Source organism: Xyrauchen texanus, chromosome 23, assembly GCF_025860055.1.
Source record: "Xyrauchen texanus isolate HMW12.3.18 chromosome 23, RBS_HiC_50CHRs, whole genome shotgun sequence".
Classification (NCBI taxonomy): Eukaryota; Metazoa; Chordata; class Actinopteri; order Cypriniformes; family Catostomidae; genus Xyrauchen; species Xyrauchen texanus.
In genome coordinates, this window is record NC_068298.1 from 25,419,080 (window position 1) to 25,441,921 (window position 22,842).

General features: G+C 41.4%; 2 protein-coding genes across 2 annotated transcripts in view; one reads left to right on the plus strand and one right to left on the minus strand.

Moving 5' to 3' along the window:
- LOC127663229 (uncharacterized) overlaps positions 1–22,842 on the plus strand; it is a 516,242-nt gene that overhangs the window by 339,401 nt on the left and 153,999 nt on the right. The window lies entirely within an intron of this gene.
- Positions 1–22,842, minus strand: part of drp2 (dystrophin related protein 2) — a 261,720-nt gene that overhangs the window by 44,481 nt on the left and 194,397 nt on the right. Inside the window, exons 14-17 of the mRNA XM_052154732.1 lie at positions 19,778–19,935; positions 14,804–14,970; positions 13,462–13,573; positions 12,898–13,034 (exon numbers count right to left, since the gene is read on the minus strand). Of these exons, the coding sequence (XP_052010692.1) occupies positions 12,898–13,034; positions 13,462–13,573; positions 14,804–14,970; positions 19,778–19,935 (574 nt within the window). The remainder of the gene's footprint in view (positions 1–12,897; positions 13,035–13,461; positions 13,574–14,803; positions 14,971–19,777; positions 19,936–22,842) is intronic.

Sequence of the window (22,842 nt, forward strand, 5' to 3'; positions counted from 1 at the left end):
AACTTTGGAGATAGTTTACCCAAAAATGAAGATTCTCTCATCATTTACTCACCCTCATGCCATCCCAGATGTGTTTGACTTACTTTCTTCTGCAGAACACAAATGAAGATTTTTAGAAGAATATTTTAGCTCTATAGGCCAAAATTGTGATGCTCCAAAAAGCACATAAAGGCAGTATAAAAGTAATGTATATGACTACAGTGGTTCAATCCATGTCTTCAGAAGAGATATGATGTGTGGGTGAGAAACAGATCAATATTTGTCATTTTTTGCTAGACAGCAGGGGGCGATATGCAGAGAAGAATGTGAATCACCAAAAACACAAGAAGAAGAATGTGAAAGTGATCTGTTTCTCATCCACACCTATCACATCGCTTCTGAAGATACTGATTTAACCACTAGTGTCTTATGGATAATTTTAATGCTGACTTGTGTTTGTTTGTTTACCTTTAAAATGTTGCCACCCATTCACTTGCATTGTATGGACCTACAGAGCTGAGAAATTCTTCTAAAAATCTTAATTTAAGTTCAACAGAAGAAAGAAAGTCATACACATCTGGGGTGGCAAGAGGGTGAGTAAATAATGAGAATTGCAATTTTTCGGTGAACTAAACCTTTAAGGGCTCTAGTCAGATCTGGACGAATTTGTCAATATGGAAACATTTCTAGTAATTATTACAGTGAAAACATGAAAATGTCCCACAAGGACATTATATATAATGCTGAAATATAATGCCTTCTTTTGCTATTTCATGTCCTGTGTGGATTCTTATTTCAGTGTAGTTACAGTTTTCAGTGTCGTAAGTATTAAGATCGTTAGTTCTGCACAGCAGTACCGCCACTCTCTAAATGCAGAGATTACAGCCTACGTAGGGAACCAACTCCGGTCGTGGAACACTGACTGTGTCTGAAACAGTCCCCAGAGTTTACTGCTTCCTTCAATCCTGCAATGTTTTATTTCATGCTGAATGTAGTAAATAACTTTTTGACAAATCATTACTGGATTAAAATAACATAATAACATATAGAGAGACAAAACATACAGATACATTTTAAAACGTACTCTTTATTTCATCAAATGTTTTTACTCTTTATTTATTAAAAATGACAAACAGAATGAAGATTTATTGCATTAATGTATTATTTAATAATAACATCAAACAAGGACCAAGTATTTTATAATTTCATATGGGACGTTTCTGCACCAGACCCAGAGCCCCGACACTCTCGTATTCACTCATTTCGTTCACTTACTGTTGAGATATAGTGCACTAACTGCCATTCACTATATAGGAAATAGTGAACGAGTGAACGATTGCAGACACAGCCACTCTCGTAGCGACGATTGCCTTGTGCACATCACATGCGCGTGCCCCGCGCACCTTGCTGTGCAAGTGCAGAAATGCTGTCTGTTCACGCTCCAGTTGTCGATCACATGAATGGCAGTGATTTCTTGGATGTTTACATGGATTTATACAGTTAATCTGCCTGAGGTAGCTGCGATAGTTTCCAGTACCCCCGCAAGGGTGCGGAGTATATGCGTAAATACTGCTTATGACATGCGGGACAAAGCACACTGATATATTGCTGCAATGATTTAAAAATGTACACTTAGAAACTGATGTTATAAGAGCCCAGTTACAGAAACACACTGAAAATTACCATCTCTTTACACAGAAAAGCCCGCGTTAGAATTAGAGCCAAAACTTACCTCAGCGTGCTGCCTTAAGTTGGAGCTGTTATTAAAAAGTTTCTTGGGACATGTCCTAATTATAGCGAGGAGTTAATAATATTAAGAATAGGTTCTGAAATTACAGGAAATACCTCTTTTAAGAGCTTATTTGGTATTTGATCTAACAAGCATGTTGTGACTTTTGATGTTTCGATTTTGTTAGATCTTCATATCCTATGACATTATTTCTGATTATTTTCAAAGTATCTGATCCTGTTGAGAATTTATTCCTAACTAATTTAGCCACAGTACTGAATCAACACCTAGGATTGTTGTGGTTATTATGAGTTTACTAAAATATGCTGACCTGGCAGCTTTTAGTGCCTGCCTGTAGCTACAGACACTATTCATCCATGCACCACAAAATACTTCTAATTTGGATTCTTCCACTTGCGGTCCATTTTCCAAGCTGCTCTTTTGAGAGCATGAATGTGATCATTGTACCATGGTGCAGGGTACATTGATCACATCAATGTAAGGTTTTCTGTAATCGAAGGGGTGTGACACTTTCAAGAGTGCTAGAGATGACTTTATTTATATTTTATTCTAGAATTTTAAGTTCTTCTAGACTTTAGGGTTTACTGTGTGTATGAGATAGATCTGGAAGATTATTAGTGAAGCTATCTTTAGTGGTCGAAAGAATAGTTCTACCTGAATGACAGAGTGTTTTATTTATATCTGACTGTGTCACATTAAGCATTATTAGTTCAAAAGACTTACATTTATATCCTGTCCTCTGAGTAATACCAAAAACTTCACTGTAAATTGTAGCAACACCTCCTCCTCGACCTTTCAGATGAGGTTCATGTTTATAACAATAACCTGGGGGAGTAGATTCATTTAAACTTATAAATTAATCCGGTTAAAGCCAGGTTTCATTCAAACAGAGTGCTTCCAAACTATGATCTGTAATAATTTAATTTACAATTAGTGCCTTGGTAGGAAGAGATCTAGTGTTTAGTAGCCCTATTTTTATATGATGTGTTTTTTTAAATTGTTTGTTTTGTTCAAGTTTGACCTTAATCATATATTTTTTTTAATGATTTAGTGAGGGTTTTGTGTTTGGTAGTTTGGGGAACAGACACTGTCTCTATGAGATATCTAGGTGATACCTTCTCTATGTGTTGTAGTTTATGTGACCTGTGTGACGTCTCAAGGCAGCTAGCAAACCAGTTTGTCTGCTTCCTGACCTGATCCCCAGTTAGTGTAATACTATCATTATTAAGACTATGAGCCAAATTACTAGAGAGGAGAGTGGCACCTTCACTGGAGGGATGGAGTCCGTCTCTATTTAGCAGGTCAGGGCTACCCCAAAAACTCTTCCAATTGTCTTTAAATCCTTCTCTATTCCCCAGACAACACTCAGATATCCAGCCATTCAGTGACACTAATCTACTATAAACCTCATCACCACGATGAGCAGGGAGGTGACCAGAGCATATTACATTGTCTGACATAGTTTTTGCAAATTCACAGACCTCTTTAACATTAACTTTATTGATCTCCGACTGGCGAAGGTGGAGGTTAGTGCCCACATGAATAACAATTTTTGAAAATCTATGTTTAGCATTAGCCAGCACTTGTACATTTTATTTGATGTCAGGCGCTCTGGTATCCGTAGTGGCTGGAGTCCCTATTTCCACATTCCTTCCAATAGAATCACCAATAACAAGGGCTCTTTCAACATGATTCTCAGTGGGTATATCACTGAGTGGTGAGAATCGATTGGAAACCCTAACGGTTCCAAGGAACGGGATAGGGGTGTCGCTTTGCCGCTGAGACATCACTCAAACGCCCTGCTGCGGGGGCTCAACAGCCGGAACCAAAGTGTGTGTGTTGCTCTCTGTACTGCCCGCAACCGAAACAGTATCTACTGTCCTCTCTTTCTCATCGACCTCCATTAGCTTTTGGATGCGTGTCTCGAACTCATTAACCTTCTCCGTCAGACTGACTAATTCCTTATATTTATAACATATGAATCCCTCACTGCTGACCGCAGAGGCTATTGTAAACATGTGACATGCAATGCAGGAATCCCAGGGGGGCCCACAACAAATTCAAAACTGTATTATTTATATGTAAGGGTCCCAGAGTAATACAGGCCCTGTTCCCAAATGGACCCTCTGCCCTTGCGGTCCTCATCTGAGTCCAGACTTTGGTGACATTAGCGAGTGCAGTCCAATAGGGTGCTAGTCAACAAGGCCATGAAGGTGCATGAGTGATAAAAGTGTGCATTTTGGACAGACTTCAAGACTTCAGTCAGACAACTGCATTTTCATATATTACGTTTATCATTTACATGCAGTTTCACAAATTATTATTTGAAAAGTAATTACATTGATATACAGTCAGGTCCATAAATATTGGGACATCAACACAACAGATTCCAAATGCAAATAGCACACTTGAAATGAACTCTGGACCTTTTATCTGCTCCTTGTAAATGGGATAATGAGGGAATAACACACACCTGGCCATGGAACAGCTGAGCAGCCAATTGTCCCATTACTTTTGGTCCCTTAAAAAGTGGGAGGCACATTTCATTTCAAATCCATTGTGGTGGTGTATAGAGCCAAAAAGATTAGAATTGTGTCGATGTCCCAATATTTATGGACCTGACTGTATATGGTAAAGGAACACACTTTAAACTCACTCTTGTGTATTTATTTTTTTATTTATTTATCATACAGTTTAACAACAACAAAGCCTTTAAATGTTTAGAGAACAAATAAACAGGATTCAGACATACAGTAGCAGCCAAAAGTTTGGAATAATGTACAGACTTTGCTCTTATGGAAAGAAATAGGTACTTTTATTCACCAAAGTGGCATTCAACTGATCACAATGTATAGTCAGGGCATTAATAACATGAAAAATTACTATTACAATTTGAATTTGCAGATCCATGACATTCTAGCTGCCAGTTTGTCCAGATCCTCAGGTGACATTTCACCCCCACACCTCCTGCAGCACTTGGCATAGATGTGTCTGTCTTGTCGGGCACTTCTCACGCACCTTAAAGTCTAGCTGATCCCACAAAAGCTCAATGGGGTTAAGATCCATAACACTCTTTTCCAATTATCTGTTGTCCAATGTCTGTTTCTTTGTCCACTCTAACCTTTTTTTTTTGTTTGTTTTTCTGTTTCAAAAGTGGCTTTTTCTTTGCCACTTTTGAAACAGAAAAACAAAAAAAGGCCTGCACCCCTGAGTCTTCTCTTTAATGTTGTACATGAAACTGGTGTTGAGCGATACAATGAGGAATGAAGCTGTCAGCTGAGAACATTTGAGGCGTCTATTTCTCAAACTAGAGACTCTGATGTACTTGTTTAGTTGTACATCTGGCCCTCCACATCTCTTTTTGTTCTTGTTAGAACCAGTTATCCTTTGTTTTTGAAGACTGTAGTATACATATTTATTCGAAATCTTCAGTTTTTGGTAATTTCAAGTATTTTCTAGCCTTCATTTCTCAAAACAATGATTGAATGACGAGTTTCTTTTTTGACATTTTTGACTGACATGCCAGTCTATCGCATACTGTGGCAACTCAAAACAAACACAAAGGCAATGTTAAGCTTAATTTAACAAAGCAAATAGCTTTCAGCTGTGTTTGATAGAATGGAAGTGATTTTCTAGTGCCAAATTATCAATTTAGCATGATTACTCAAGGATAAGGTGTTGGAGTGATGGCTGCTGTAAATGGGACCTGTCTAGATTTTTATCAAAAATGACTTTTTTCAAATAGTGATGGTGCTGTTTTTTTTACATCAGTAATGTCCTGACTATACTTTGTGATCAGTTGAATGCCAATTTGGTGAATAAAAGTCCCTTCCAAAACAGCAAAATCTGTACATTATTGCAAACGTTTGGCCGCCAGTGTATGGATGGTTACAGTCAGGTGCTTAAAACAATCAAATATATAGAATGGACATACTGTACATCTCACACCGCCACAGATCGCAAAAATTCTTACAAAATACACACAGCCACACTTCTGCAGGTATGTATATATATATCTCATTGGTTTGAATGTTGCAATATTATTAAATACAGTATAACAGGGGTCGGCAACCTATGGCACGCGTGCCAGCATTGGCTCGTGGAGAGGTAATCACTGGCACGTTAGCAACATGAGGAGTAAATTATTTTATTCATATGAAATGCTACACTTACATTCCAATCTACATCTACATCTAATCCTTCCTCATGGTCACGCAGCATATTGTCATCAGCTGAATGGGAGGCTAAACAAAAAGTTAAAATGTGACGAGATTGCAGTATACCCAACAGACCTGTGCAGCGGGTGCAAGCATTCACACATCACGAGCCGGCAGCGCTTCACTTTCTGTTAATCTGCGTGAGTAAACGTGCCCGCATCCCTTCGGTCAGGCTGTGTGGATGACAGCCTACATTCTACCTTTCTTTTTTTTAATTTTTTACTGTCACAACAACACATCATGTAAAAAGGAAAACACCACTTTTAATCCTTGAGATTTCCAACCCAGCATACAGGTACACTAACATTAATCCATTTCCACTGTCAAAATTACATTAAATCAGAGTCCATTCAAAATAAATAAAACCTGTGAATAAAGTTTTAGGATTTTGCAGGAGCGATTCACCAAAATGGACTAAAAAGTTGATCAGCTTGTGATGCGTGAATGGATAACACATGCAGTGTGAGTCTCGTCATACTTTATTAGTGTTTAGTCTCCCATTCAGCTGATGAAAACATGCTGCGTGATCATGAGGAAGGATCACATCAAGATGTAGATTGGAATGAAGGTCAGGTGCAAACCTGTAATATAAATAAATACCTGACATAAATAAAATAGCCTGCTCCTCTCTTGCTGTTGCTTGCGTGCTAGTGATTACATGATTACAATGACATCATTTAAGAAATATTTAAGATTCCACACAATTTCATGATCAGTAATCAAATTTGTGACATTTACTGTGACTCATTTTGTACAAAAGGACAGGTTTTCTTTCATTAAAGCACTTAAGATGCTCTGTGAAAATTCACATGCAGGATCATGATTCTATAATAATCATCCGGGTTTTGCACAAATTTTTCATTCAAACTGTTATACTGTTAATATAATTTGTAATGAAAAATAACCGATTACATCTGAAAAATGAGGCACAGACATTGACCAGGAAAATAAAAAAAAATGGCACTCAAAAAGTCAAAAAGGTTGCCAAGCCCTGCAGTATAAGCATGTACAGGAACATACACCCCTTGTGTCTTAATGTTTTAGAGACTCACAATAATTCTAAAATCCTCTTTAAAACAATGAAAATGTCTAGGTTACGTATGTAACCTCCGTTCCCTGATGGAGGGAACGAGACGTTGTGTCAGAGAAGCGACACTAGGGGTCTCTCTTGAGTGCTGATATTCACCTCTGATCTATGAAAAAAGGCCAATGAGAGTTGGCAGCCAGTATTTGCATGTCTCGCCACCGGACATACGGGTATTTAAGCGCCGCAAATACGGGAGTTTATTCAGGATTTTTCTGAGGACCCGGAAATGGTCCGGCCACAACAGTGGCTCGGCTCAGCGACGTGGCAGGGGAGACACAACGTCTCGTTCCCTCCATCAGGGAGCAGAGGTACATACGTAACCTAGACGTTCCCCTTCTGTCGCTCTCTCCACGTTGTGTCAGAGAAGCGACACTAGGGGTCCACTTAAAAAGTGCCATGCGCTGAGCCGTGTACGTGAACTGCTGATACAGGAGCGAGCAGGTATTCTTACGTGCAGGACGACCAACTGTATCAGGCTGCACGTACCCTTCCCCAATGCCCCATTCAAGCCAGCCTGGCTGGGCCTCTTTTCTCTCTATGTTTCTCGCATAGAGCAACTACGGCCGGGGCCCTTACATGCATTGAGGGAAGGGGGTCTTAGCCCTTCTTTCAGGGCGGAGAAGACCCTGCGGAGGCCACACCTACCCGGCAGGGGAGGCAAAGTTTTAGTGGCAAATACATGGCCTAACTTAGGACCTAAGTGGAAAAGTTGGTGCGGTGGTAGACCCAACCCCGTGGCACCGCGACCGAGGCTGTGATAAGCCAATGAAATGGCATTGACAACCCAGTGGGCAAGTCTCTGTTTGGAGACAGCGTTCCCTTTCCGCTGTCCCCCGAAGCAGACAAAGAGCTGCTCAGAGCGTCTAGTGCTCTGTGTGCGGTCCAGATAGATACGTAAAGCACATACTGGACACAGCAATGGAAGGGCTGGGTCTGCCTCCTCCCGGGGCAGCGCTTGCAGGTTCACTACCTGATCCCTGAAGGGTGTGGTAGGAACCTTGGGCACATAGCCCGGTCACAGTCACGAACGTGCCTGCCGGACCGAACTCCAGGCAAGTGTCGCTAACAGAGAACGCTTGCAGGTCCCCGACCCTCTTGATGGAGGCGAGCGCGATCAGCAGGGCGGTCTTGAGAGAGAGGGCCCTGAGTCCAGCTGAATCTAGCGGCTCGAAGGGGGGTCTCTGGAGGCCCGTGAGGACAACCGAGAGATCCCAGGAGGGGAACAGGTTAGGCCGGGAGGGAGTCAGCCTCCGGGCACCTTTTAGGAACCTGACAATTAAGTCGTGCTTACCAAGAGACTTGCTGTCTACTGTGTCGTGGTGAGCCGCGACATACACCTTGAGGGTGGAGGGGGACAGCCTCCTCTCCAGCCTCTCCTGTAGAAACACAAGCACTGACCTAACCGCACACTTCTGTGGGTCTTCGACTCGGGAAGAACACCAGTCTGCGAACAGATGCCACTTTAGGGCATAAAGATGCCTGGTCGAAGGGGCTCTGGCTTGGTTGAAAGTATCTATGACGGTCGGTGGTAGGCCGGCTAGATCTCCTGCGTCCCGTCCAGGGGCCAGATGTGGAGGTTCCAGAGGTCTGGGTGCGGGTGCCAGAGCGTGCCCCGTCCCTGAGAAAGAAGATCCTTCCTCAGGGGAATTCACCAGGGAGGGGCTGTCGTGAGGAGCGTGAGATCCGTGAACCAAGTCCGGGTGGGCCAGTAGGGCGCCACCAGAGTGACTTGCTCCTCGTCCTCCCTGACCTTGCATATCACCTGTGTAAGAAGGCTCACTGGGGGAAAAGCGTACTTGCGCAGCCCCGTGGGCCAGCTGTGCACCAGAGCATCTGCCCCGAGGGGAGCCTCTGTCAGGGCATACCAGAGCGGGCAGTGGGAGGTTTCCTGGGAGGCAAACAGGTCTACCTGGGCCTTGCCGAACCTGTCCCAAATCAGCTGAACCGACTGGGGGTGGAGCCTCCACTCTCCGCCGGGCAAGCTCTGTCTTGACAGCGTGTCCGCTACCGCATTGAGGTTGCCGGGGATGTGAGTGGCGCGCAGTGACTTGAGTCGCTGCTGGCTCCAAAGAAGGAGATGACGGGCGAGCTGTGACATGTGGAGGGAGCGTACTCCGCCTTGGTGGTTTATGTAGGCTACCTCTGTGGTGCTGTCTGTCTTGACTAGGACGTGCTTGCCCCGAATTAACAGGAGAAACCTCTTCAGGGCAAGAAAAACAGCCAGCAGCTCTAGGCAGTTGATGTGCCAGCGCAGCGGGCCTCGGTTCCACCGGCCTGAGGCTGCGCGCCCGTTGCACACGGTGCCCCAACCCAGTTTGGAGGTGTCGGTCGTAACCAGAACGCGTCGGGACACCTGCTGCAAGGGTACTCCTGCCCTTAGAAAGCAGAGGTCTGTCCAGGGTTTGAAGGCTTGGCAGCAGGCACTGGTAACTTTCACGTTGTTCGTGCCGCGGCGACATGCTAGTCTCGGAACTCGAGTCTGGAGCCAGTGCTGAAGTGGTCTCATATGCATCAACCCCAGCGGCGCGGCCGCCGCAGAGGATGCCATATGCCCCAGGAGCTGTTGGAAACGTTTTAGAGGGACCACGGCGCCTGGCTTGAAGGAAGCGAGGCATTTCAGCACTGACTGAGCACGCTCGTTGGAGAGACGTGCTGTCATTGAGACTGAGTCTAACTCCAAACCGGGACCGGGGTGAGCTTCTCTTCTCCCAGTTGACCTGAAACCCCAAACGGCTGAGGTGCTTGAGCACCTGGTCTCTGTGCGCGGGGTGAGACATGATGTGGGAAATGGCCTCCGTCTGCTTCTTCACCATGGAGAACTGCTGGGCTAAGTCCTCGACGGTGTCACCGAAGAGGCCAAACTGGGAGACAGGGGCGTTGAGAAAGCGAATCTTGTCAGCTTCACGCATCTCGACCAAGTTCAGCCATTGCTGGCGTTCCTGGACCACCAGCGCGGCCATCGCCTGCCCGAGCGCCTGCGCTGTGACCTTCGTCGCTCTCAGGGCGAGATCGGTCGCTGAACGCAGTTCCTGCAGCGTGTCGGGATCAGGGCCACCCCCGTGCATGTTTCGCAGTGCCTTGGCTTGGTGGACCTGCAGGAGAGCCATGGCATGCAGGGCGGAAGCGGCGCGTCCGGTGGCGCTGTAGGCCTTCGCGGTCAGCGAGGATGTTGCTCTACAGGTCCGGGAAGGGAGTACAGGGCGGCCCCGCCAGGTGGTAGGGCTTCCGGGGCATAGATGGAGCGCAACAGCCCTATCCACCTGGGGAATCGGCGTGTACCCGTGGCGCATTCCGCCGTCGAGGGTGGCGAGGGCGGATGAGCAGGTGACGGTGCGACAAGTGGAGAGGGGTGCTCTCCACGAAGACGTCATGCTCATCATGCACCTCCGGGAAGAACGGGACCGGGGGCGAGGCTGTGAGCGGCGCCCGGCACCCAGGAACCAGTCATCCAGCCGTGATGGTTGTGGGGAGGATGGAGGGTTCCAGTCCAAGCCCACGCTGTTGGCTGCCCGGGAAAGCATATCGGACATCTGTGCGTCGGCCTCTTCCTGGGCATGCAGCCCCAAAGGCGGCAGCCCAGAGGAGTCCTCAGCATCAGAGACCACGCCCTCCGATGCCGCGGCGAACTCGTCTGATTCCATCGAAAGAGGGTAGGCAGACTGGCTGTAAGGTGAGTTGCCGCCACCTCGAGCGGGGATGGGAGTCAACGAGCGTGTCGGGGCGCGGGTGGTCCGAGGGGGTGTACACGGCGGAGCTGCACCCGCTACCATCCCCGAATCGCCTCCATCGCCAGCCGCATTGTCCTCAATCCCGTGGGAAGAAGGACTGCCGTGGGGGGCGGCTGGAGTGGCTTGCTTACGGTTGTAAGCAAGCCGTGACCGCAACGTTGTCATGGTCATGTTCTCGCAGTGAGAACATGAACCATCCACAAACGCAGCCTCGGTGTGATCGCTACCCAGACACACGAGACACACGGACGTTCAACGCTGCTGTGTTTTGCTCTTTTAGAGGAAATTACTCTTTTAAACAAAATCACTCTTTTATGAAAGGAACTCGTGAGAGTTCTTTATAATCTGCACTGTCGAAGCGCTCAGGGGCAGGAAATGCCCCTGAGCGTTTGTGAGTGGTGGTGGCGTAGTGGCTAAAGCACAGGCCTGTTAATCAGAAGGTCACAGGTTCTAACCCCACGTCCACCACCATTGTGTCCTTGAGCAAGGCACTTAACTCCAGGTTGTTCCGGGGGGATTGTCCCTGTAATAATTGCACTGTAAGTTGCTTTGGATAAAAGCGTCTGCCAAATGCATAAATATAAATATAAATATAAATGCACAGCCATGCAAACAGGAGAAAGCCACTGTTGTGCGCTGTAGAGTCCAACAACATGCAGCAGAGGAATGACAGGAACTTGGTGTGTAACACGCAGCAATTGCAGACACGACCATCGGCTCCGAAGAAATTTTCTGAATGAACTCCCGTATTTAAATACCCTTATGTCCGGGGGCGGGACATGCAAATACTGGCTGCCAACTCTCATTGGCCTTTTTTCATTGATCAGAGGTGAATATCGGCGCTCAAGAGAGACCCCTAGTGTCGCTTCTCTGACACAACGTGGAGAGAGCGACAGAAGGGGAACAAAGGTTTTCTGTCAGGATACTTTTATGGTCGTAAAACTTTCTCAGGGAAACCAAATCTGTAGTCTGCTGTGGAGCCCGCACTGTGCAAAGGGGACATTCGGGAGCAACCCTCAGAGCGTTAAATGTCAAATGGAACCCCCTACCATCTTGTGGACTTTGCGGGAATGCGCAAATGAACACTTCAAGACTGCAAGTCCACGTCAAGTGTGCCATTTGGGACAGAGCCATACAGTCGGGCCCAGAAGTCTTTGCAACGGCTCTTGTTACAAGCGTCTTTAAAAGAAAATAACCATCTGATCGGAAAATTTGAGAACTTCATAGATCTTCATTAGCATGCTTGATATCAACACAGATGACAAGCACACACATCTGAAGCTCCTTTAATACAGGTACTCCACTAAAATAATGGATAATTCTTGTTTAAAAAGGAGCATTTGTAATTAGATTAAATTTCTTTATCTTTATCTTATTTGTCTTTTCAGAATTTGTAGCACATTAATATCATGCAGTAACACAGTAGCATTTTGATTGATGTCGTGATGAAACAGAGAACCTCCTCTTGAAATCCGAACACAATGGTCACAGGAGACGCATTTAATGACAAGGTGTAAACGGTAAAGTGTCTAACCTGACCACATGTGATCGGATCACCCAAGACACATCTTAATACCAGATGGAAAAGGGGTCTATGTCAAAATGGCGCAAGCTTACCTTACTTAAATGCATGTGACATCCAATAAACAAGAATTAGGTCAGAAGTAATCCAAATGCAATCAGATTATATTACCATACAAATGAAATCCTATAAATTACTTTGGCAACATTTTTAGTCATGTAATTTTTAATCAGTACCAGATTACAATTCAGAAGTAATCTACCCAGCACTGCAGATAAGGTAGTTGGCAATAACAATATAATTGGTTATCTAAAAAAAATTCAGTCCCCTCAATTATCTTTAAGTTATCTTTTGTTAGATAGTTGTTGTAGTGTATCTACTTTTTCAAAAGGAAAGCTTGACTGTAGTTTAGCAGCTCTGAATTTGTTCCAACCTTCAAGCTACACGCATTTTAAAGCAGTTTCCTCAATACTGGTCATGTTGAGAATCCCTCCCTCCCCACTGTCACAAAAAAATTGCATTCTATTCCCTAGTTCTGATTCATAAAATTTCAAACAGAGCACATGGTCACTGATGACCGATTCTCAGTAGCAGAGACAGGAAGTCAAACTCACGTCTCAGAGCTCTCTACCTCCAGCACTGATTGGACGGGCAGGTAGCCCCTCTGTGGGTGTTTACTGAAATACTGCTTTGAGCGAAACTTGTTCTTCAATGTCTTAGCAAAGTCCCGCATCTTCTCGCCTGAGGTTGTCTGGAAGGATTCAGACAGTACAGTTAGAGAGAGAGAGAGAGAGAGCGCCAGTGGAGAAAAAATGAAAGTACATGAACAATTGAGATGCAACACATCCCCTTTGTAATGTTCCTCAGACACACAGTGCAATACATCAGTCCCTCCTCAGAACGTTTGTCTTCGGCCCATCTCAATATATCATCTTTTGGACAGCTACAGATAGCCGGTGCATTATAAAGACCCCTCCTATAAAACTCAGGCTGGAACATGGTAAAACCATTAAGAAAATGGCTGTGTGTTGTATTTCACCGCAGGAGATCAATTAAGTTCAATTAATTTATTTTGTGTAATGCCTTGAACAATAGTGATTGAATTAGAAACCGCTGAGCAAGCATGATGCTGCCAGTTGGCAAGGAAAGATTCACTGTAAGAAAGAAAGAATATGTACCGGGGTGTAGTACTCCATGATGGGGTAGTGTAGTTTCTTGCCCTTGGTTGTCCGGCCGGTGAGAAAACATGTCTGGCAGATGTCCACATTGAACTGTTTCAGACTTCGATATCTGCAACGATGAAGAGGCAGAGAAACATTTTAGATTCAAATGTACGTAGATACATACATGCCTTCATTTCAGGGCTATGACTATATGTCATAATGTACTTACAATCACACCATTCCAAAACCCACATTAATATTTTCCTTTTTTTAAGCAGAACACAAAATATGCTTTAATCAATCTTATCATCAATACAATAGCAGTGGATAATGCCAGACTTTAAAGCTTGAAAAAGGACCCCAAAGTATCATAAATGTAGTCTGAGCAGCTTGTGAGTCATATTACAAGTCTTCTGAAGACATACGATAGGTTTGGATAAGAAACAACTAATAATTTAAGTCATTTCATGATCGAAACTTGAAAAGTCAGCCCGCAATATTTTAATAAAACATCTCCTTTTGTGCTCCACATAAAATAGAAAGTCATACAGGTTTGGAATGACGAGAGCGAGTAAATTATTACAATTTTTACAATTGGGTAAACTATTATTGTTGGGTGAACTAAGAGGTTTGTGGCTTTTAGTTGTTGTTTGTCAGTTTTGGGGCCATCTAAATTAAACTTAGTGTGTGAAGCTCATTGACAAACGTCTTGGAATATAATTTTTAATTTGCCTCTAAGAATTTTTTTCCTTTAATGTTAAGGTACATTCAGTTTTAATGCATTAAAAGGAATGTTCCGGGTTCAATACAAGTTAAGCTTAATCAAAACCACTGGTGGCATTCATTTTGAATCGTCCCTCCTTTTCTTTAAAAAAAGCAAAAATCGAGGTTACAGTGAGGCACTTACAATGGAAGTGAATGTGTCCAATTTTTCGAGGATTTAAAAAGGCAGAAATTTGAAGCTTATCATTTTATAAAAGCACTTATATGAAAGGTTTGTATGTGATTTTATCACACTAATATCATGTTTACATGCATGTGCTTTATGTCTTGTGGCTATCCTTTTGAAAAAGTGTGTATTTTAATGTAAAAAGAAAATATGGAACCTGGAATATACCTTTATTTTTTTCTTAGTTTCTTTAGTTTTTCTCAGTTCTAGTTAATTTGCAAACACTAAATACTATTAACAGTCAATGAAACCACTCCCTTTGCAGTTCTCCACTACAAGTGTTGTTACCTCAATGCCCTTGATGAGAGGAAAAACAGCTGAAAGAACCAAACAAATTCTACCAGCTAAGCACACGGATAGAGGTCTGTGCCATCTTGCACAGGAAGTCTCAGCATTGCAGCAGCTCACCTGAAGCCCTTTATAGGGCACAGCTTACAAATGTAGCAGCGTGCCTGGTGCTTGGCTGTCTCTGCAACAGTGACCCGGTGCAAAACAGGAAGCCACACCACTGACTGAGGCTCTAGACTCATCCACTCCAGGAAGTGAGACACCTCTATTGCTGACTTACCAGGGGCCTAGATGTAAAGCACAGCACAGAAGATGCATTTCAAAGAAACGGAATACAATCAACGAAGAAATAGGCTTTTCAATTGGGCCAAATGGAAATATACTTCGGGGCATGTGGGTCGAACCAGAATATTATCCCAACAAAAAGCTATCACTGCAGATCACAGTTCTACGACATAGTATAATATTTGTTTGCTATATAAAACAAATGTGTTTATAGCTTTCATTTATTTGTCACAAGAAACATTTCCACCCAGCATGAAATTCTGGCAAAACACTTGTAATATACATGACAAAACCGTCAAAACAAAATCAACAAAAAAGTGCTGTCAAAATAGGTCCCTAGAAGAGAGAAAAAAATCATACTGGTGGCAAGTATGCTATTAGTCATCCAAAACAGACAGGTTTATAAAGCACTAGGACCCACAGAGGAACTCCTTGCTAGGTGTATAACTTTATAAAGGTAACAGTTAATTTAGCTATTACATTATATTATTCCCTGACTTGGAAAATGACAAGATGTCACAATAAAAACTGAATGATTGACATACTTCACTGCACAGAACAGGCCTTATTCTTATTGTAACAAGTAATGCATAAATAATGGACTATGCATGGTCACTTCCGCGTTTTGCCTCAAAGTGCATACTTCCGACGCAGTGATGAAAACAATTTCTTCCTACACTGATAAATGCTGCTCGGGGGGAAAATTCACACGCGTTATTTACTTAAGTTTCTAGCGGATGACATTATCCATCGCACATTGAGACACGGAGCTGATGCTCCATCCAGTAAAAAGAAGAATGGTTTAACAATGTGTATTTTAAGATATTTCGATCACAATGAGGGTGAATATTCACATTCATAGACCAGCACAGGCTTAGCAAGCTCCCAGTGTCCGACTGTATTCCAGTGAACGATCATATATTTCTTAACATAGTGACTTTAACCAAACAATTAGTCTAAAAGTGGTCAATATTAGTTTATTGTATTGTATTTGTACAGTATAATACAATTTTTATAATCAGTAAAATGTACATTAATAAAAATTGTGTCCAGTTTTGAGAGATTTGTCATGTGCATGTGCAGGGATCTGCTGAACTGAAGAGAACACTGATGATGGACGAATGCTTTTGAAGTGAACATTCTGTTATTAGCAAAAAAATAAAAGATAGACATTTAATGACGCAGTAATTTGACACAATAAATATAGCAGTAATGTATTAGGTGTCATGATCAACAATTAACAATCTATTTTTTTTTATGAATAAAAACCAATTAATCCTCAACTGTAATTTTTTTCCTCTCTCAGTAGTGCTTTACTCATGTGTAATCTCATGCTTTGACTAGGGGTAAAAAATAAAATAAATAAAAAATAAAATAACAAAAAAACGGTACTGTGCAGTTTTCTCAATGATGTTTCGTTGCCCTGTGGATTGCGCAAAAACCTCAGCTGAGCAACAGAGCAACTGTGTCACATTGTCTTCTGGTGATTGTTTGTGCTCTCAAATTGCATGTGTTACTGTATTTATCACTTGTAAATCACTGTACAATTGCTGGATGTAAATAATTTGCACACAGTGGAAGCCTTACACAGCATTATAGCAGTGTTCAGCTGTTCTGCGAGCTTCAAAACCTATGTATTTACTCTTTGGAGCTCCGTAATGGAGATCATTTTTATACTTTTACCAAATAAAATCACATTGGTTGTGATAAATCACTTTATTTTAGAAAGAATAGTAGTTTGCTATAACTCTTGACACTTTTGCATTAGCTGGGTACAGTATCGGAAGACTGTTAGCCCCCTGAGATTTGACCGGAAATAGGCATGTTATGTGCATTAAATTTTTTTTCACAATAATGAACAGTCTGGGAGAACCTGATTACAGTGTTACCCACATTTAATCCACAATTAGCTGATATGTCTGTAATGTAATTTAAATGTACTTTTTAGGTTGGCACAATTAGCTGGCAACTTCATGATGTTGTGCTTTCATGTTTCAAATTAATGTTTTAACATTAATATGTTAAAAGTATGAGAGAATAAAATTTTATTGCCAACAATATGGAATTTATTTGACTAATAATTTACAGATGTGGAGTGAAATGTATTGCGAGGACTTTTTTTTGGTTACAAACTGGTAATTACAAAAGCATTATCCTATAAATATGGTTTATGAGGACATTCTAGTGTCCCCATAATTCAAAACACTTGTTTTATTGAAAATGTAAAAATGCAGAAAGTTTTTTTTGTGAGGGTTAGGTTTAGGGGTATGGTTAGAGGATAGAATCTATAGTTCGTACAGTATAAAAATCATTATGTCTATGGAGAGCCCTAATAACGATAGCTGCACCACTGTGTGTGTGTGTGTGTGTGTGTGTGTGTGTGTGTGTGTGTGTGTGTGTGTGTGTGTGTGTGTGTTTTACTTATTCTGTTATAATAAATTATAAAATAATTATATTTTGGGTGTTTTACTTATTCTGCTAAAATAAATTATGAAATAATTATATTTTGGGGGTAAACGGATGACAGGAATTAACCCAAATAAAAGAGGATGACACGAAAATTTGGAATGTGCTAAATTCTCATTAAATAAGCTCTGGAAATGCATTAAAAGGTTGATTTCCTTGGAGCACTTTCTGCAGCTCGGGCAAAGCTTCATAATTAACACGAGTATCTCTAGCATGGCCCCTTGGAGTGTTCCATCTCCTGACTCTCTCAGCTGTGTGTGTGTGTGTGTGTATATATGTCTTAAACAGTGTTTGTAGTCTGGGTCTGAGACCAAAGTCTGCAGTGTGGAGTTGGACCACAAGCATCACTGAAATACCAAAAGAGAATATTACAAACAGTCCACATCAAAGCCAAATCACCAGTCTTTTGATGTACACACATGCTCAAGCATCATACTTGCACAACCCAGAAGAGCTGCATTATTCTATGGCCTTGACGAGATCAATGTAGCCAGTGATAAATTGCATAATTGGAAGGTACTGACTGGCAATACAGTGGCAAGCCTTCCAGCCATAAAAAGCCAGATATTGAACAAATGTGAAAACATATGGATTTGAATTATGTGTGCCTGAAATCGCACACATACTACTGAATGAAACAGGATTTAATTAAGGACTGGCAAACCCCAAAATAAAGGTTTAAGGCCATTCTACAAGAAACCTGTACCCTACACCAATTTTATAATTAGTACATCAGTAGAATTAAATGCCAGGAGTTTAAGATGCAGAGAGATGCGGTAGCATTTTCAGAAGCCTCTAAAGAATAATGAGAGATGGGAATTCTTCTTTCTCCTTGCATATTGTGAAATGGTGCATTATCACTGACAGTGATTTGCAGTGACAAAGTGAATGCAAGTTACTAATTTTCAATAAATTTTCAGCAACATAAGTGACCATTGGGGAGCTCAACTTTATGCTAATGAGCAGTGATGTGATGCTGCCACTACCAATCATACATCACCTGATAGAAATGATTAGAAATGCCTACTAGCCTACTAGCAATCAAGAAATGCCTAGTAGCAATCAACCAAACAAGACTCTGCTTCCTCCAGCTATTTAATCAGTCAGAGTGAACAAGGCTTAAGGCGAGTATGTAATGGTGAACCCTTCTAGCTATTTGATCTCAAATTCATTCTGCATTGAATTTTGATATACCTAAGAATGCACTTCTCTGCATTGCCACAAGGGGCACTACAGCTGGCATTAAATGTAAAATATCTCCATTAAGACTTCTTTTAATTACTATCATTGCAGAGAAAATTTCAATTTTAAAATGTACTTATAATCCATTAAATACTGAAAACATCGATAAATAACAGTAAACAGTAGGGATGGTAAGATTCACTGATCAGTGCATCAGCATAAAAGTTAACGATTCGATGCATCGATTTAAAAAAGTGTGCATCGGATACAAATGGGCATTTGTATCGCGATGCATAGTTTCTAACATAAAAACGATTTATTTATATATAATTATTAGTAGATGCGCTATACTTTTATTATTTGGAAAGTGACCAATAATTTGTGACCATACAGGTCCTTCTCAAAAAATTAGCATATTGTGATAAAGTTCATTATTTTCCATAATGTAATGATAAAAATTAAACTTTCATATATTTTAGATTCATTGCACACCAACTGAAATATTTCAGGTCTTTTATTGTTTTAATACTGATGATTTTGGCATACAGCTCATGAAAATCTCAAAAAGTTTTTGGCATACATCTCAAAAAATTAGCATATTGTATCCTACCATATTGAATTGCATAGCATCATATTTTTCCCCATTGCATCTTATTGCATTGAATCGCATTGTATTGAATCTAATCGAAATCAGATCGCACTGCATCGTAATATTGGTGAATCTTATCGTATCGGAAGCTGCTGTATCGTAGGCTATGCACCGAGATGCGTATCGCATCTGCCTCAGTTATTGAGATGCACATCCCTAGTACACACCCCTAGTGTTCAAGTTTTGGAACAGACCCGATATTTCTGGCCAAAGACTTGCTAAAACCCAGTGGAATAAAGTCACAGAATAGCTCTTTACTGCTGCAGCCCAAAAGCCAGAAGAGGCACAGAAAAAGCCCAGTTAACAGAGAGAGGGAGACACAGTAAGAGAAATGTTACAGGCAATAAAGAAGGAAAATGAGAAAGTGTGCCTATGGTACAAGTATTTAAAAATATTTGCTCATCACGGAGACCAAAAAGGTAGAAGGATACCCTTTCATCATCAGAACAGACAGCATATCAGAGAAAAGGAGACAGAAAGAGAGAGCATGTGCTTTGATGAAACAGTCTTACCATCCGAAAGCAGCTGCGGACGCTGGGCTCGACGTTGCTACCTCCGAATGCGGCCACCTCCCCCAGCTGTCGAGGGATCTGAATGGCTTCATGCAGCAGCAAACTGAGATGTTTCTGATCTGTCAGTCCACCTGGACCACACACCTGTCGGAAAAGGTCTGCAATACAGACGCAGAGGAACTGTGCTTAAATACTGCATGAGAAAGGAGGCATTAGGGGAAAGGCACAGTTAGCATCAGTGTGCAAAAATCTAGAGGTGGGCAAGCTGAGTGTGAAACAAATGCAATATTCAGGTCATGGACATGTCATAGCTGTGTGTGAGGCTAGATGGATCACACATTCACATGTGTTGAGTTGGAGTGTGGAGGGATTTGCATGTACAAGTGACTTGTACATGCGACTTGTATGTCTCACATAGCCAGATCAAAGGGACATACTGCAGCTTATTCTGGCCAAGAACTGCCCACTTAGAAAATAAGCCAGAACTGTTTGACTGTCATGTGACGCAATCAAACAGTGTTTGCATTGTTTCTAAGTTCTGTTTAGGGCAGGGTTATCTGAAACCGATTTGTTCAAAATGTGCAGAAAATGTGTAGAGACTGTATAATATAGTACAGAAAATAAGTGTGTACTATTTCAAATGGACATAACTAAGAAAACAAAGCAGAATATACAATTCTACTTGTTCCTCAAACTAAAATCTGTATATCTTTCCAAGATTTTATTTTATAGTAACTTGTGCTCACAACCAGTGTTGGGGTAACACGATAAAAGTAACTTGTGTTATGTAATCAGATTACATTTGAGTAAAGAGTAAAGTAACAATACATTTTATTTTAGACCACAATATCGGAGTTACTTTTAAATAAAGTAATGCGATGATTTTGTACACCTCTACATATCCCTGTATTGTAAGAAATCAGGAGTAAAAGTGTGCAAAAAAGTGTGCAAACAGAGATGAGTCACTTCTATTTAAATGAACAGGAGAAATTGAAAACACCCAACCAAGAAGCTCTAGCACCCAAAAGTCAATGGATGTAGAAAGGACGTCCCACCTTGCATGTAAAATAGCGAATCACCTTTTAGATACAGACATTGCCTGTCAATCAACTCAATAACGTGCATGTGAATTTCATGTTTTAGAGTAATATGGTCAACATTCGGTTTAGTGAAATGCGGTTGACTCATGTGTTAATACACGCTGCATTAAAAAAAAAATCAGTAAATGCGTTTAGATTATAAGACTAGTCTTCCATTGGCCATGAGGTGAAAATCACAGGGTGAAATTCTCACTCAATTCACTAACTTATGCAGCCAAACTGGTATTATAGCTCCTCTTAACTGGGAATGTGAAGAGAAAAGTGTGTGAGTCAGTGGCTCCAAGCAACGTTCTTCATCGATTGTGTATGCAGAGAAAATGTCTTAGTATCTAAAAAGATTCTACATTTTTGTTTTATAATAATCAATTAGTTTGATTCATGAAACAAACCATTTTTAAGACATTTTTGTAGCATTAATAACGATTCCATTCAAGTTGTATCAAAATGCGCCTTTGAAGTTTGCCGTCTGTACTCACCATTGATCAACTCAAAATAAGCATGCACTGAGATGACATAAGTGAAAAATATTCATTTATTCATCAGACTTCTGAAGAACATCTCAAGTTGACTCTGACATTGTCGATGGGCACAGCACACGATGACATACGATGCTGGTTCAAGTGTTTGACTTTGCTGCTTTAGGTAAAACAGTGGTTATACTTCATTATTCATACTGGCTGCCATGTTGATGGAAAAACAAATAATGCCTATTCATGTTATTGATTCTTTATTATAAATATGATGTGAAGACCTACTTTCTAATTATCCGTTTGTTTAGTATGTTGTTTTGATGAGTGTTTTACAGTAGCTAGCATGAACTGTAATGCCACTTGTATGCAATGCATGACTTCTTTGTATGGAATGCATAGCAGAAGAGAAAGTGTCTGTGAGAAAAACGTAAGGCAAAAGTAACACTATACTTTACTTTCCATTAAAAAATAACTTTGTTCCTTTTTTTAAGGAGTAACACAATATTCTAACAAGTTACTTTTAAAAATAACGTTACCCAACACTGCTCACAACTTTGTTTCCAGGGGGAAAACCAGCCAACAATGCTTATTAGATCGAGCAAGTGCTTTCCAGTTTCGTGTGCAATATTATCCTGAGGGATAGAGAACAGAATGTGGGTGGCCACGACTATGTACAAAAGGTTAACATTATTCTTAACATTACCATTAGGGTCGCTAGAGCAGCTTAGTTTATGTCATTAGCTATCGCTAAAAACAATGATCCTGACAGGAGTAAGAATGTTATCTGCAGTGCTAGTAAACATAGCACAAGAGGCAACCTGGGCACATCTATATTGGTTGTCACACTTTCACACACACACGTAAACAAGCACCATGCGTAACATAGCCAATAAGCCCTCTATCTGCTCCTGGTAAGGTTTGGCAGTTCGAAATAATTCATCATGGTATGAGTACTTGTATCAAGATATGTAAAATGTTTATGGAAATTGAACCCCAAAATTCGATATATTACATAACCATGTGATACGTTCCGCCTCTTTGGAACTTGATAGATACAAACCAAAATATAAAATTATTCATAAGAAATGAATGACATGTCTTGCATCAGTACTAACACATATGATTCACATTATGAAAGACTTGGTTAAAAACAAGACTTAAAACAATAATACATTAACATAACTGGATAAGCCATGTTTGAAGCAATGTTTGTTTTTTATTATGTTTGACAGATGGTGAGCTGACAGTAGGATGTTCACCTCTGGCTTTAATCTTTTTCTATGATGACCTCTGCAATACACTGCACCTGGCTTTTATTTACTGGGTGCTGCTTGTGACTGCCCTGATAAATTGCCCCCTAATCCAATTTCTCCCAGCCTCTCAACTGCAGATGAAATTTTAGGCCACAGATGAAATTTTAGGACATTAAAGAAAATCAAAAAGAAAAGGCCATGAGACGATTCCTGATAGCGAGTTTGTGCAGTGAAACATCCTT